The sequence below is a fragment of the Trachypithecus francoisi genome, unplaced genomic scaffold, assembly GCF_009764315.1.
Source record: "Trachypithecus francoisi isolate TF-2019V2 unplaced genomic scaffold, Tfra_2.0 Contig01579, whole genome shotgun sequence".
NCBI classification, from domain to species: domain Eukaryota; kingdom Metazoa; phylum Chordata; class Mammalia; order Primates; family Cercopithecidae; genus Trachypithecus; species Trachypithecus francoisi.
The window spans coordinates 11,642,977-11,660,932 of NW_022681442.1; the positions used below are offsets into that span (position 1 = coordinate 11,642,977).

General features: G+C 40.2%; 1 protein-coding gene across 1 annotated transcript in view; it reads right to left on the minus strand.

The window, feature by feature from the left end:
- Positions 1 to 17,956, minus strand: part of INPP5F (inositol polyphosphate-5-phosphatase F) — a 105,647-nt gene that overhangs the window by 43,787 nt on the left and 43,904 nt on the right. The window contains exon 3 of the mRNA XM_033181111.1: positions 3,177 to 3,313. Within this exon, the coding sequence (XP_033037002.1) occupies positions 3,177 to 3,313 (137 nt within the window). The remainder of the gene's footprint in view (positions 1 to 3,176; positions 3,314 to 17,956) is intronic.

Below are 17,956 nucleotides of genomic sequence, written 5' to 3' on the forward strand. Positions count from 1 at the left end.
ATGAGATGTCCAGAACAGACAAATATTTATAGAGACAGAAAGGAGATTAGTGGTTGCATGGTGCTGGGGAGCTGGAGTTTGGAAGGAAATGAGGAGTGGCTGCTAACGAAGACGGGGATTTTTCAGGGGATGATGAAAGGTTCTAAAATTGATTGTGGTGATAACCACATGACTCTGAATACACTAAAAACCATTGACTTATATACTTTAAATGGATGAACTGTATGGTATTTGAATTGTTTTTTTTAATTGGCAAACAAATAAGGCATATATTTGAGATAAAAAGACAACAGAGGCAGAAAACTAGAAATTCTACTAATACCCATCTCTGAAATAAGATTGCTTCTGCTCCAATTACAGAACACAGACTTAGGCTTTAGCAAATCTGGGAACAGTGACCACACTAAAGGATGCTGCTGGAATAAATGCAGCTTATTCAAACTGATACACAGACATCCAAATCAGAAAGTCATACTAAGGAGGAATAAGTAGTTTTGTTTAACAAAGTCTTCCTGTGTTCTTAAAAAAATAATAAGACTAGAGGAAAATATGTAAAAATGCAAAACAGAAAAACTATTCTGAAACATGTGAAAGTAACACTGGTCCTCCAAAGAGCCTAGGTACAAATGGAAACACCCACCAAAACTCAGTAGAATATTGATAACAATTATTTCCAAGTGGGGGAATTGTTTTTCTTCTCTTTTACAATTTACTGTATAATCAAAAAACACAATGTAAAAAGGATGAAGCTTCCAAAAACTCTTTTAAATTGAGTTATATGGAAATTGAAATAAAGATACCAAGATTTAAATTAACATGTTAAAAGAAAATAAAGTCGTGATTTTCAACATGTGGTTATTTGCCCTTCCTGCTGTTCACTGTGGTAAAGCTCCTTTACCATAAAGCAGGATTACAAGGAAAGAAAAAAATGGCGGAAGTGCAAATTGCTAAAATTATAATCTCTTGAGAAAGGTGTACCAAACTATTCACTGAGATAGGATCTGGAAATACTTTCTCTGTTGTTACTTTTACTCCTAATTAGCAGAGTCATTACGTATATTCAGCTCTTAATGTGAAGCATGATCTTGCCGCCCCTGAGAAGTGCAGTGGTTTATGCCGTACAGCCCAACAGCTGTCAAAATAATTATGTCTATGGAGGAAATCTCACTTTCCTTTTTATTTGAATATAATCTCTTTCCCTTAGATTATCGAGAGAAAGAAAAGGGAAAGTAAGAAGAATAAAGAAGTTCTTAAAGCTTTGATAATATTCACACTTTGGGGCTTAAAAACTCCATGTAAATGTTAGTTCCTAAAGCCATCTTGGTTTTTTCCCTATTTATTAAATAGTCAGCTACTAGTCTCAAAAATGTTACAGATTGGTGGCCATGAAGGACATCAGAAAACCTCCCTGAAGGCCTCAACCTTTTCTAAATGAGGTGTGACATTTAATTTCCCCAGAACTGGGAGTGCCAAATATGCAAATCCTGACTGGCGGATGGACAAAGTGCTGAGAGGGCTGGCTCCCGGCTCTAAATCAAACTGCCAGAGACCCCAGGCTTAGTGCTCAAACCCGAATGCCAGGCCAAAGGGTGCCCACCTTCAAGGGAAAGGTCTGTGATAACAAGCCATCCTGATCTTTCAGTGTGTCAGCAAAACCATCCAAAAGACATTGCCAGCAAATTTATTGGCTTAGGAAACTAATACAATTTTTGCTAGTCTGGCTGCTCTTCACCAAAAAAAAAAAAAAAAAAAAAAAAAACGCAAACAAAAACTATAAACATCTGCTTTTAATAGGCCTAATTGCCGCCTAGGCTTTTTGTCTCTCCATCAGCAATAGTGAATAGTGTTCTAGCATAAGTACCAACAAAAGGAGAATAAGAACTCTGAACTTTTTTCGATTCCTGTAACAAATAATAATCAGAGTCCGCTTCAATTCATTTTAATGTTTCTTAAAATTCGACTGTCAAACTTCCAGTGACACTTAAAGCATAAAAATAGCTTCATTTTTACTTATTCTTAAGGCAATTTAACCCTGTCCCCAAACTTCCTCCCCAAGAACTCTACATGGAAAAACATGTGCTGAGTTGTGGGGCAGTGTGTGCTTTGCTATCATTACCTGCTGTTCAGGTAACAGGGCGGCAGCTCAGCAGAGTTACACAGGACCAGGCAGCCTGAGTCTAGATCCAGACCCCACCTGCACCAGCTGTGTGACTTAACCCTTGCCAGGCTGCCTTTGTTTTTATTTTATTTTCTGAAATCCACTCATTTTTTTTTCCCCCCACAAGACAAGGTCTGGCTATGTTACCCAGGCTGGTCTCGAACCCCTCAGCTCAAGCGATCCTCCAGCCTCAGCCTGTCAAAGAAAGGAGCTACCCACCTAGCCTCCTTTCTTTATTTGTAGTAATGCCCACTTCATAGGGTGGTCCTAAGGACTAAATATTATCATCTATGTAATACATAGGGCCGGCCTGGCACAATGAACAAACAGTGAACAAAACAGACTATGGCTACATCAGAGTGAAGACAATTCCTAGGCATCAAATCCCCACACTGAGAGCAAACAGGACATAAATGCTTTCATGGGTTACTTCTACTAGGAGGCAGCACTTTGTGGTAAAAAACACTAGCCCTAGGCAATCTCATATATTTCGTCCTTCAATCACTCTACTTGTGGACTTGAGCTCTTCTCTGGAAAATATACAGATTACATTAGACGAGTGACTGTCTTCCTTTTAAAAACCTTTCTTTTTAAACTGTAATAGGGTAATTAGAAAATGTTCAAGAAATGCGGATAAAAGAGGATATAATAAGAGGTCTCCTTTTCTTAACTCACTCCTTTTCCCTAGAAGTTTTCAAACTGTATTGTGGCCCTAGGGCTCCCTGGAAACAGAAAGTGGCTTCCAAGGAGAGATCAAGTGGACAGAGCCCTAGAGATTCCCCCAACACTACTTCAACCACAGTGGCCCTGCTTTTATGTGTCTTCTATACTAGATTTCATGGATTTTGAGACAAGGGTTCCACTACTAAAATGAAGTTGGAAAATCATAGGATTAAATTATTTTAAAAACATTACCCAGCTCTAAAAATGTAAGCCTGTGGTCTACTGAACCAAATCCTCATATTTGCTATTACATTTATATCAGGTTTCCATATAATTTCTCTTTATTTCATCTTACCTCTAGCTCAAGATCCTGAGGTTCCATTTCAGAAAGTGATAGCACAGCAATTTTGGTAACTTTACAGACCTCATGGTCTCCTGGGAGTTTGCCCACCAATGCTTTCTGCCGAATTAGAATAAGCCACCATGGAAGATCTGAAAGAGGAAAGTCATAATAAAGTCTGGCGTTTTTAGAGTGCTACTGTTCTGACAAGTTGAAGGTGAATAACCTAACAATGATAACAAAAAAAAAAAATGTGCATCCAAAATAAACTTTTAAAGTAAAACATGTCACAAAGACATAACCCTTAAACATGTGAAAAGATGTTCAATCTCACTCATAATCAGAGAAATGTATATTAAAACCAGTTGTGACACCATGCTCACCCATCAGATTGGGAACAATTAACCAGAATGACAACACATGTGCTGGCGAGGCTGTGAGAAAACTGAAAACAGCTGTGCAGGTGAGAATACCAATGACAAATACAACTTTTCTGGAAGGAAATTTAGCAGTACCTAACAATACAACAAATGCACTTACCTTTAATCAGTCCAGTGATCCCACCCTTGGGAATTTACCCTGAGGGTACACCTCAACAACAAAGTATATACACTGAAGCCTATTTTATAATTACAAAACACTGGAAACAGCCTAATGTCCAGATACAGGACAGTGGTTGAATAAACTATGGCACATCCATGCAATGGAGTACTATGCAGCTGTAAAAAAAAAAAAAAAAAGTATTCTATAAATTAATAAGGAAGGATTCCTGGATGCATTAAGTAGATAAACTGAATATATTATTAACATACCGCCATCCCTCGGTATCTGCGGGGGACTGGCTCCAGGACCCCCGTGGATACCAAACTCCACGGATGCTCAAGTCCATCATGTAAAATGGCATAGTATTTGTATATAACCAACGCACATCCTCTCATATACTTGAAATCATCTCTAGATTGCTTACAATACCTGATATAATCTAAATGCTATGGTAAACAGTTTTTAAACTGTATTGTTTAAGGAATAATGATGAGAAAAAATGTCTATACATGTCCAGTACAGATGTAACCATCCTTTTTTTTTTTCCAAAAATTTTCCATCCATGGTTAGTTAGAGCCACAGATAGAGAACTCAATGGATACACAGGGCCGACTCTACATAATAAGGCTATGTTACAATAACATAATAAATATATGTTTTTGTTTTTGTTTTAAGACTGGATCTCACTCTGTCACCCAGGCTAGAGTGCAGTGGTGCAATCTCAGCTCATGGCAGCCTCTGCCTCCTGGGCTCAAGCAATCCTCCCACCTCAGCCTCTAAAGTAGCTGGGACCACAGGCATGCACCACCATGCCCAGCTAATTTTTGTACTTTTTTTTAGAGATGGGGTTTTGCCATGTTGCCCAGGCTAGTCTCAAACTGCTGGGCTCAAGCAATCTGCCAGCCTTGACCTCCCAAAGTGCTGGGATTATAGGAGTGAGCCACCGTGCCCAGCCAATAAAATATATTATCAAATCAAAGCATAAAAGAATACCTAGAGTGTACTACCCTTCATGTAAGAAAGAAAATATGAGGTGATACATATCTATACATACAGTCACGTACCACATAATGATGTTTCAGTCAATGATGGGCTACATATGCAGTAGTGGTCCCTTAAAATTATAATGGAGCTGAAAAATTCCTGTCACTTAGTGACATCGTAATGTAGCATGACATATTACGTGTGTGTGTGATTCTGGTATAAACCTACTGCACTGCTAGTGATAGAAAAGTATACAACATACAATTACATATGTACATAAGACTTGATAATGATAATAAATGACTGTTACTGGTTTATGTATTTGCTATACTGTACTTTTTATCATTATTTTAGGTGTACTCCTATTTATAAATAAGGGTAAAAAGAAAATGTTTTTGCACAGTTGTACAATGTGTTTGTGTTTTAACCTGTTATTACAGAAGAGTCAAAAAGTTTTAAAACATTAAAGAGTTTATAAAGTAAAAAAGTTACAGTAAGCTAAGGTTAATTTAGTATTGAAGAAAGAAAAAAATTTTGGCAGGGCATGGAGGCTCATTCATGCCTATAATTCCAGCACTTTGAGAGGCCCAAGTAGGAGGATTGCTTGAGCCCAGGACTTCAAGACCAGCCTGGATAACATATGGAGACCTCATTTCTACAAAAAATTTAAAAATTAGCCAGGAGTTGGGACACGCACCTGTAGTCCCAGCTACTCAGGAGGCTGAGGTAGGAAGATCGCTTAAGCCTGCGAGGTTGACGCAGCAGTGAGCCATGGTCATGCCACCGCACTCCGGCTTGGGTGACAGGGAAAGATCCCATCTCATAAAAAATAAAAAATAAACAAAAAAAAAAAAAACCAAAAAAAAATTAAAAAAAAAGAAAGAAGAAATTTTAAAATAAAGTCAGTGTCGCCTACACGTATGGTGTATATAAACTCTACAGTAGTGTACGATAATGTCCTAGGCCTTCACATTCACTCACTGACTCATCCAGAGCAACTTCTGGTTCCGCAAGTTCCATTCATAGTTAAGTACCCAATACAGGTGCACCATTTTTATCTTTTATACCATATCTTTTATACAGTATTTTTACTGTACCATTTCTATGTTTAGATGAAATTGCCCAACAATGCATTTCTCATTAAGTGATGCATAACTATATGTATCCACGCATTTGTACAAAAACAAGAGGAGAGAGAAGTCAGTGAGATTAGTTATCTCCACAGAGTAGGTGGAAATGAGGTAGAAAGAAGAGGGGATGGGAATAGGATAAAAGAGATGAGGGGGAAATGACAGTTCTCTGAGTATGCCCTGGCAAATGACTGACTGGTCTCTGAGTAGAATTCTGACTCTTAGAACAATGGTAATGTTTCACATATCCCTTCAAATAAATAGTTCAAATCAACCAGAATGTGGGAGAACCTCAAACTGCAAACCCAACTCTATTAAAAATTAAGACTAGGCCGGGCACGGTGGCTCAAGCCTGTAATCCCAGCACTTTGGGAGGCCGAGATGGGCGGATCACGAGGTCAGGAGATCAAGACCATCCTGGCTAACACTGTGAAACCCCGTCTCTACTAAAAAATACAAAAAACTAGCCGGGCGACGTGGTGGGCGCCTGTAGTCCCAGCTACTCAGGAGGCTGAGGCAGGAGAATGGCGTAAACCCAGGAGGTGGAGCTTGCAGTGAGCTGAGATCCGGCCACTGCACTCCAGCTTGGGGGGCAGAGTGAGACTCCGTCTCAAAAAAAAAAAAAAAAAAAAAAAAATTAAGACTAGGCCGGGCGCGGTGGCTCAAGCCTGTAATCCCAGCACTTTGGGAGGCCGAGGCAGGCGGATCATGAGGTTAGGAGATCGAGACCATCCTGGCTAACACAGTGAAACCCCGTCTCTACTAAAAAATACAAACAATTAGCCAGGCGTGGTGGCGGGCACCTGTAGTCCCAGCTACTCGGGAGGCTGAGGCAAAAGAATGGCGTGAACCTGGGAGGTAGAGCTTGCAGTGAGCCAAGATCGCGCCACTGCACTCCAGCCTGGGTGACAGTGCGAGACTCTGTCTCAAAAAGTAAATAAATAAATAAACAAATAAATAAGAATAGAACTAAACTGTAGGAGATAGAAAAAGAAAAAATTAACCAAAGTAACTTCAGAAAACTATTTGGTAAAGATAAAGACAAAAAAAACCGTATTCACTATTGTACTCTGGTTACTAAATTTATTTTTCAGAAGAGTATGGGTTGGTAATTCTCCAACTACTTTGTGTGTACACTAGGACTGAACAGAGAACTAAATATATTGAGGAGAATGGAGGGAAAATGATAAAACAACCTAAAGAAACCTTTAATAAATACAAGACAGAAAGAAGCAAACACCCAATCTTTCCAATCCAAATTTCTACTTCTCACAAGAGACTTTTAATTAAACGAAAAATAGTCTAAGAAAGACAGCGTGCAAAAGCAATTTTTCAGTTTATGAGACTACACCATCAAAAAAAACACTCGCCAATTAGACCCCCAACCAAAAATTATTGAAATGGTGTTTCAGGAATTTATTATAGAAAAATAACACCATGTATTTCCCATATAAAAGAATTTTTATAAAGGATATACAGGCTGGGCACAGTGGTTCACACCTATAATCCTAGCACTTTGGGAGGCCAAGGTGGGCAGATCACATGAGGCCAGGAGCTCAAAACCAGCCTGGCCAACATTTCAAAACTGTATCTCTACTAAAAATACAAAAATTAGCCAGGCATGGTGGTGCACATATGTAATCCCAGCTACTCGGAGGGCTGAGGCATGAGAATCGCTTAAACCCGGGAGGCAGAGGTTGCAGTGAGCCAAGATGGCACCACTGAACTCCAGCCTGGGCGAAACAGTGAGACTCTGCCTCAAAAACAAATTTTTTAAAATAAGTAAATAAAAATAAAAAGGATATGTAATATCTTCATTTCCCCCATTTATTCCCCAAGTATTGATCAACTCTCATTTTAGAAATGGTGCTTTTGGAGATATGCTTTAAGCGTTTCATAAATGCAAAAGTTTGGAAACATTTCATAATTCCTTACAAAATAGGGTGGAAATTTACTTCAAAGTTTTAAGGCTTTTATAGGCCATTTCCCTATTATCATTAAACATTAACTGAAGACCCACCATGTGCTAGGAAATTAATCAGGCATGAATAGACATTACCAAGCATCTTGTAGGGGTTATGTGAAACATTACCTGTTAGCTGCTTGGCAACAAACCTAACATGTAAATCTTCCTAAAAAGCATATAACAGATAAACCGTTCAATGTCAATAAATTTTGTTGAATAAAAAGAAATTCTTACAATAGGTCTCTTAACCTCACAGGAATAATTTCTATCTTATTTTATCTTATTTATTTATTTTTCTTTTCTGAGATGGAGTCTCGTGCTGCTGTGAGGCTGGAGTGCAGTGGCGCAATCTCAGCTCACTGCAACCTCCACCTCCCGGGTTTAAGCAATTCTCCCGCCTCAGCCTCTTGGGTAGCTGGGACTACGGGCGCCCACCACCACACCTGGCTAATTTTTGTAGGCTTTTTTTGTGTGTGTGGTTTTTTTTGTTTTTTAGTAGAGACGGGGTTTCACCCTATTGGCCAGGCTGGTCTCAAACGCCTGACCTTGCAATCCGCCCGACTCGGCCTCCCAAAGTGCCAGGATTACAGGCGTGACCCACCGCGCCCGACCATTTCTATCTTATAGTGAACAATTTACAGTTGGGCCAGGCCTGGTGGGTCATCCCTGTAATCCCAGCACTTTGGGAGGCTGAGGAAGGAGGATTACTCAAGGCCAGGGGTTCAAAAACAGCCTGGCCAGCATAGCAAGACTCCAGCCCTATAAAAATTGTTTTTAAAAATTAGGCCGGGCGTGGTGGCTCAAGCCTGTAATCCCAGCACTTTGGGAGGCCCAGACGGGCGGATCACGAGGTCAGAAGATCGAGACCATCCTGGCTAACACGGTGAAACCCCGTCTCTACTAAAAAAAAACAAAAAACTAGCAGGGCGAGGTGGTGGGCGCCTGTAGTCCCAGCTACTCGGGAGGCTGAGGCAGGAGAATGACATAAACCTGGGAGGCAGAGCTTGCAGTGAGCTGCGATCCGGCCACTGCACTCCAGCCTGGGCGACAGAGCGAGACTCCGTCTCAAAAAATTAAAAAAAAAAAAATTAGCCAAGGCCAGGTGCACTGGCTCATGCCTGTAATCCCAGCATTCTGGGAAGCTGAGGTGAGTGGATCGCTTGAGTCCAGAAGTTTCAAACCAGCCTGGGCAACACAGCAAAACCCCATCCCTGCAAAAGATACAAAAGTTATCTGGGCATGGTGGTACATGCCTGTAGTCTCAACTACTCAGGAGGCTGAGCGGGGAAGATCATTTCAGCCCAGGAGTTCAAGGCTGCAGTGAGCTATGACTGCATCACTGTACTCCAGCCTGAATGACAGAGCAAGACCATGTCTCTAAAAAAATAAATAAATAATAAATCTTTATGACTCAAAGACCTCTCTCTCTCTCTCTCTCTCACACACACACACACACACACACACACACACACACACACACGAAGGCCCTTCCTAGTTTACATCTTCTTGCCCTGATTTGCTCTGGATTCATTTCACATCAACATTACAAATTATGATTTTAATAAATTCAATAACAAAACCACAATGTACATTATCAAATAGAGTATCTTTCCAATAAACCATCTAATGGTATAGTGCCAAAAATATAAAATTTTTAACTTTCAAACACAGGTTTTATTTCACATACAAACTCACTTGGAAAACCAAGAGGCATCTTTTTTCCCACAAAAACACTGGTATTGGGCCGGGCGCGGTGGCTCAAGCCTGTAATCCCAGCACTTTGGGAGGCCGAGACGGGCGGATCACGAGGTCAGGAGATCGAGACCATCCTGGCTAACACGGTGAAACCCTGTCTCTACTAAAAATACAAAAAAAAAAATTAGCCGGGTGAGGTGGCGGGCGCCTGTAGTCCCAGCTACTCGGGAGGCTGAGGCAGGAGAATGGCTTAAACCCGGGAGGCGGAGCTTGCAGTGAGCTGAGATCCGGCCACAGCACTCCAGCCTGGGTGACAGAGTGAGACTCCGACTCAAAAAAAAAAAAAAAAAAAACACTGGTATTGCCAATACTTAAACTCAACTTACACATTCAAATACATTTTAAAATAAAATATACATTTTTTAGCGTTAACTACTCATATACAAAAATGTGAAAAATCTATGTGCTTTTTAAAAGGTTACAGATATTCAATATGCCTTGCAGTTATGATGAAGATTAAATCTGAGAAAATATAATGTAACAGAAACAAAGCCTTCTCAATAGTAGCCTTCCTTTTTCAAGGAGGCTTCAAATGTCCTAGACTATGAGGTCAGAACTTGGACTCAAGTTTTAGCTCCATCATTTACTTCTTGTACACTTCAAAGCATAATACTTAGCTGTTCCGATTCTGTTTTCTCATATGAAAACTGGGATAAAACTGCCTACTTCAGAGAATGGCTATGAGGATTAACAATTTGTATAATTCATGATGTTATTCCTAAAATGTTTATTGAACATCTACTGTAAGTATCACAAGGCAATTTATGTCTTTTTTTTTTTTTTTTTTTGAGACGGAGTGTCACTCTCTCTCCCAGTGTGGAGTGCAGTGGCGTGATCTTGGCTCACTGCAAGCTCCGCCTCCAGGGTTCACGCCATTCTCCTGCCTCAGCCTCCCCGAGTAGCTGGGACTACAGGTGCCCGCCACCACACCCAGCTAATTGTTTGTATTTTTTAGTAGAGTCAGGGTTTCACCATGTTAGCCAGGATGGTCTCGATCTCCTGACCTTGTGATCCACCCGCCTCGGCCTCCCAAAGAGCTGGGATTATAGGCGTGAGCCACCGCGCCCAGCCTTGTGTCTATTTTTATTACCACTACACCCTGCTAATAGATTCCATTTCCAACCTATAGTTGAAAAACTAAAAAACATTCAAATAATGTGCCCCAGGCTTGCAACTGGCCAATAGGATTTTTTTAAAACTTCCCTTTTAGACATCTTCAAACATACATAAAAGTAGAGAGAGCAATATAATCAAACCAAATCCACCCACCACCTAGACCCAGCAGTTATCAATCCATGACTCAGTCTTCTATGACGTCCAACTTTTTTTTCCCCAATAACTCTGTACCTGTCTTTTAATTTTAAAGAATTCCAAATCTAGAAAGTAAAAAAGAAACCCCATGGGCTTTGGGTTAAAAACCTGAGTTCTATTCTATTTGAGGCTGGGCACGGTGGCCCACGCTTGTAATCCCAGCACTTTGGGAGGCCAAGGCAGGAGGATTGCTTCAGCCCAGGAGACCAGCCTGGGCAACATGGGGAAACTCTGTCTCTACAAAAAAAATTTTAAAAATTAGCCAAGCATGATGGAGCAATCCTGTAGTTCCAGCTGCTCAGGAGGCTGAGAGTGGAAGGATCACCTGAACCCAGGAAGGTCAAGGCTGCAGTGAGCCATGATCACGCCACTGCAGTCCAGCCTGAGCAACAAGAATGAGACACACAGAAGGAAGGGGAAAGGAAAGAGAGAGAGAGAGAAAGAGAGAGAGAAAGAGAGAGAAAGAAAGAAAGAAAGGAAGAAAGAAAGAAAGAAAAAAGGAATTATATTTGATCATCCAGTTTCTTCCAGAAATAAATGGCAAAAAAAAATTTTAGATTCTAGCATAATCAAATATATAAAATTTTCTTTGACTGATTTTTCCCTGTAAGGAAACCTAAAGAGAATGTGAGTGAAGAAAGCTTCCAACCACTTATCATACCATTTTCCAAAGAAGAGAGAAATTAAGGTAGATAACTTAGATTATAACATGTAGATATTTCCTTACAAATTTTACTTAGTTTAGTTTTTTTTTATTTTTGATCTATTTGTAAGAATGAAACAGTGAGGAAAAAAACTAACATCAAGCTTTACTATGTGCTGTGTATTTTTCATTTGCTAAACCTCAGCCTTGTGGAAAAAGCATGGACTCTAGATGTAATATAAAAGGTTATAAACTAACTATACATGTTGTAAAGAAATGGAATATTATATATTTAGCAAAGTTTTTCAGACATTGAGAAACCACTAATATATTAATAGATGGGAGTCCACTGATGTGGCCACATATAAATAAATATATACATACACAAAAGCATTAATATAGGCCACTTCCATATGTAATAGAAAAAAGGTGTCAGAACATTAGCAACAGGAGCAATAAGGTTTCTGGGACTAATCCCAATTAAGAAATGTCTAGGTTGGACGTGGTACTCCCAGCACTTTGGGAGGCCAAGGCAGAGGGATGGCTTGGGTCCAGGGGTTCAAGACCAGCCTGGACAAAATAGCCAGACCCAGTCTCAAGAAAGAAAGAAAAAAAGAAAAACAAAACGAACAAACGAACTAAAGAAAGGTCTAATATCTACATGAAAAGCACCACAGGAGTTTCATTTAGAGCATACAGAAAATAAATACGTGAAAGCACCATGCGCCTAGATGCACAGGTTCAGTATTTCAAGCTTGTTGGTATCTCTCAAATTAATATAGAAATTTAATTCAATTTCAATCAAAATTCTAATGGGACTTCTAGGGAATTTTTTTTTTTTTTTTGAGGCGGAGTCTCGCTCTGTCGCCCGGACTGGAGTGCAGTGGCCGGATCGCAGCTCACTGCAAGCTCCGCCTCCCAGGTTTACGCCATTCTCCGGCCTCAGCCTCCCGAGTAGCTGGGACTACAGGCGCCCGCCACCTCGCCCGGCTAGTTTTTTTGTATTTTTAGTAGAGACGGGGTTTCACCGTGTTAGCCAGGATGGTCTCGATCTCCTGACCTCGTGATCCGCCCGTCTCGGCCTCCCAAAGTGCTGGGATTACAGGCTTGAGCCACCGCGCCCGGCTTTTTTTTTTTTTTTTTTTTTGGAGACGGAGTCTCACTCTGTCGTCCAGGCTGGAGTGCACTGATGCGATCTTGACTCACTGCAACTTCCGCCTCCTGGGTTCAAGCAATTCTCCTGCCTCAGCCTTCCCAGTAGCTGGGACTACAGGCGCCCGCCACCACGTCCAGCTGATTTTTGTATTTTTAGTAGAGATGGGGTTTCATCATGTAGCCAGGATGGTCTCGATCTTTTGACCTTGTGATCCACCCACCTTGGCCTCCCAAAGTGCTGGGATTACAGGCGTGAGCCACTGAGCCCAGATGGGAAATTTAAATATATTTTAAATTTCACTTGAAACACTACAAGTGTAAAAACATCCAGTAAAAACTTAGAAAAAGAATTGAGACTATTTGTCTTCCTAGGCAGAATTATGGTAACGTCAGGCGTGGTGGCTCGCACCTGTAATTCCAGCTACTTCGGAGGCTGAGGCAAGAGGACTGCTTGAGCTCAGGAGTTGAAGAAGTTGGCAGTAGGCTATGATTGCATCACTGTACTCCAGCATGGGGGAAAGAGTGAAACCCAACATGGGAGACAGAGCAAGCGCGGGAGGAAAAAAGCATAGGAATTAAAACTTGATACTAATAAAGGAATAAATGAATCACTAGAATAGAGAAGCCAGACATGACTTATGTAAAAATGAACATCTTATAAATGATGATAAAGAAGGGAAAAGAATGGTGTCTCAATAAATTGAAACAACAGACACTGGAGATTCCGAAACGGGGGATGGTGGGAAGGCAGCAAGGGTTGGAAAACCAGCTATTGGGTAGTATGTTCACCTATTTGAGTGACAGGATCAACAGAAGACCAAAACTCAGCATCATGCAATATACTCATGTAACAAACCCACACATGTTCCCCCTGAAACTAAAATTTAAGGTTTTTACTTAATTTTAAAATAAAAAACCGGCTGGGAGAGGTGGCTTATGTCTGTAATCCTAGCACTTTGGGAGGCCAGGGTGGGTGGATTGCTTGAGTCCAGGAGTTTGAGACTAGCCCGTGCAACACAGCGAGACCCTGTCTCTACAAAAAATACAAAAATTAGCCAGGCATGGTGGCAGACGTCTGTAGTTCCAGCTATTCAGGAGGCTGACGTGGGAGGATCGCTTGACCCCAAGAGGCGAAGGTTGCAGTAAGACGAGTTCCAACCATTGCACTCTATCCTGGGCAACAGAGCAAGACCTTGTCTCAAAAAAGATAATAATTTTTAAACATTAGGCTGGGCACACTGGATCACACCTGTAATCCTGGCACTTTGGGAAGCTGAGGCAAGCGGATCATGAGGTCATGTGTTCAAGACCATCCTGGCCAACACGGTGAAACCCCATCTCTATTAAAAATACAAAAATTAGCTGGGCATGGTGGCACGTGCCTATAATCCCAGCTACTCAGGAGGCTGAGGCAGGAGAACTGCTTGAACCGGGACCCAGGAGGTGGAGGTTGCAGTGAGTCAAGATCTCACCACTGCACTCAAGCCTGGGCTACAGAGCGAGATTCCATCTCAAAAAAAAAAAAAAAAAAAAATTTAAAATGATGTTGAAATAATTGGTTCTCCATACAAAAAAAAAAGTTAAATTCCCACTGCAGGCCATGCCCAAAAATTAATTGTAGATGAGCTAATTGCTAAAAATGTAAACAAAGCAAAATATAGCAGACTCTTTATCATCTCAGAGCAGAAGGACCTTTGGAAGCATGATACATAATCCAGAAGTCATAAAATGAACAGGTTTGATTACATTAAAAATGAAACATATCTTGGTGGTAAATCACACTATAAACAAAATGAAAAGCAAATGACAAACAGGAAAGTATTTGCGACACATGGCATCCTAAAGGTAAGTATTTATGAAATATAAAGAGCTGTATCAACCAACAAGAAAAACGTAGTAAGTTTCCTCTCAGTAATTTTCCATCCACAGATTCCTACCTACCACACTCTTTTGCTATATATTCTTACCCACCACACTCTTTTCCTTACTATATTTGGAATTGAGTACAATCCTAGACTGAGGTTTCTTTTCCCCTTCTGTAACAGTTCCTCAATAAAATCTGTAGAAAAGGAAAAGATAATGTCCCCAAAGTAAAAAAAGATATAAATGCGCACTTTATGGAGGGAGTACAGATGATAAACATTACAAATATAATTAAGTTCAGCAATAATCAAATAGATATAAATTAAAATAGGAAGATCACTTTTTCTCCATCAGATTGTCAAAAAGAAATCTCTTTGTGAAAGGTAACAAAATTGGAGATGCATAAAAATTCAAACTGTGTATATGCTTCATTCAATCTGTTCCTCTCCTAGCAATGTATTCTATAGACTTGAGAAGGTTGGGAAAATGAAGACTGTAAGCATAATAATTGTATTTTTTTTGTAAATGCATAAAGAAACTCTGGGAGGATTCACAAGAAACCAATAATGATGGTGCTACGTTGGATGAAGTAGTGGAAATAGGGCAGATAGGGACAGGGGAGTGAGGGAGGCTTCGCCGAATACCTTTTACTACTATTTACATTGTTAAACCATGCGCTTATACTACCTAAAAATTTAAATTAAAAAAAAAAGTCCTTCTGCGGAAACAAGCCAAACATCCATCAAGGGATGAAGGAACAGACAAAGCGTGGTCTATCCATACAAGGGCACATTATTCAGCTATAAAGGAAGGAAGTGCTGACACATAGCTTCAACACGGACAATCCTTAAAAACATTGTGCTAAGTGAAAAAAGTCAATCACAAAGGTCCACACATGTGTATGATTTTGTTTATGTGAAATATCGAGAACAGGAAAATCCCTAGAGACAGGTAGATTAGGTGAGTGGTTGCCAGGAGCTGGGTGAAGGGGTAATGAGAAATAACTGGCCATCTGAGAGGTTTCATTCTTGGATGCTGACAATGTTCTGGAATTAGAGAGTGATAAATGTTGCATAACCTTGCAAATCTACTAAAAACCACTTAACTGTACACTTTAAAAGGGTCAATTTTATGGTATGTAAATTAAATTTCAAGTTTTTTTGGTTTTTGGTTTTTTAAAAAGCTCCTTCTGAAGAACAAAAGAACTTGTTAGGAGCCTTAAGAAGATGATAAAAAACTAAAAAGTATACTTTCTACCAAAAATGGAGGTTAGGATAGGACAGCCTATTAACTCTTGAAATGTATCAACACTAGTGAAAAGATGTAGCAGTCTGGAATAGTGTTCAAGGGAATAATCAAAATTATCACAAAAAGAAAAATTATGAACTGAACACTGAGCTATTTCCAAGCAAAAACAACACGCACTCTAGAAAATAAAACAAACAAACAAAACCTCACAAAAAATAACAGTAGGCCGGGCGCGGTGGCTCAAGCCTGTAATCCCAGCACTTTGGGAGGCCGAGACGGGCGGATCACGAGGTCAGGAGATGGAGACCATCCTGGCTAACACGGTGAAACCCCGTCTCTACTAAAAAAAAAAAAAAATACAAAAAACTAGCTGGGCGCGGTGACGGGCGCCTGTAGTCCCAGCAACTCGGGAGGCTGAGGCAGGAGAATGGCTTAAGCCCAGGAGGCGGAGCTTGCAGTGAGCTGAGATCCGGCCACAGCACTCCAACCTGGGCAGCAGAGCGAGACTCCGTCTCAAAAAAAAAAATAAAAATAAAAAAAAAATAACAGTAGTTTCTATTCCTGTAATTATTTTGCCTTAGGTGAAACAAAACACAACATTACTGCCACATTAAAAGCCTGAGATGTCCGGCAGGAATGTGCGTATTGAGCTACAGGGTTAAATGATCTCTACTTTTTATACTTAGAATTAAAACAAGACAAATGTAAAGGTACAGCATCACTACTCTTTGGTAATCCTATTATCCATCAGGTATCATTTTACAATAAAATTTTTAAAAGCACCAAAGTAGGCTATGTATTTATTTGTCATCCACCAGGAAAAGAAATTTGGTTCAATTAAAGTGCCATTTTGAGATTCGGATATACACAGTATAACAAGGAAAAAAAAAAATAGAATCTAGCAAGGCCTGACAGCATAAAGATTTTTTTTCCAACTTTTTAAACATATTACAATAAGGGGAAAGTCAATTTTGTAACCTTGCCTCTTCCAGGAAAAAAGAGACAAGGAAACCTGACTTCCCCAGCAAGATAACAAAAACTGATTAGGAAGTGATTATCTTGAAAAGCATGACCAGGAGGGCAAGCTAAAACAATACTCCTGGAAAACATTCAATTGCTTGACTTAGAAAGTGACTCACTCAAAAGGAGATGAGCAATTGTAGGATAACATTGAATTGCTTGACTTAGAAAGTGACTCACTCAAAAGGAGACGAACAATTGTAGGATAAAGATTTTCATACCACTTTACAAAAAAAAATTTTCTCCTGCATTATGGTTCTCTGGAGAAACAGAACCAAGAGGATATATAAATAAGAGGAGATTTATTATTGGAATTGCTCATATGACTATAGAAGCCAAAAAGTCCCAACAATCTGCCATCTGCAAGCTGGAGAACCAGAAAAGCCTGTGGTATAATTCAGTCCAAGTCCAAGGGAGTCAACGGTCAAAGTCCCAGTCCAAGTCCAAAAGGCCGAGAACTGGGAGGCTGAGGTTTTAAGTCCCAATCTGAGTTTGAAAGCTTGAGATCCAGGAGCTCTGACGTCCAAGAGCAGGAGAAGATAGATGCCCAGGCTCAAACACAGTGAATCCATACTTCCTTTTTGGTTCTGTTCCGGCCCTCAGCAGATGGGATGATGCTCACCTCCACTGGTGAGGATGGGTCTTCTTTACTCAGTCCACCAACTCAAACCCAAGTCTCTTCTGGAAACACCCTCACACACATGACCAGAAATCATTTTGTACCAGCTTTCTGGGCATCCTTTCCCAGTCAAGTTGACGCAAAAAGTTAAACATTATTGCCAGATCCAGTGGCGTGTGCCTGTAGTCCCAGCTACTCAGGAGGCTGAGGCAGGAGCATCACTGGAGCCCGGTAGCATAGTGAGACATTGTCTCAAAAAGTAAATAAATACAAATAAAAATTTTTAAATTAACCGACTCCCTACTCATGACCTTACCTCTAAGGGGTACTGCAACTACATATTTCTAGACATGGCTAACCATCCTATTGACATACAGAAAAGATATACATTTAATCCACCAATGCATGTCCAGCATTTTTATTTTTATTAACATTATATACGGAATATATGAATATATCCCATTTTTTGAAAGTTTAAACACTACAGATAAATCTGAAGTTCTCTTTGACCACTATTCCCCACTCCATGGAAATTCTTTAAACCTAATCCAAACCCTG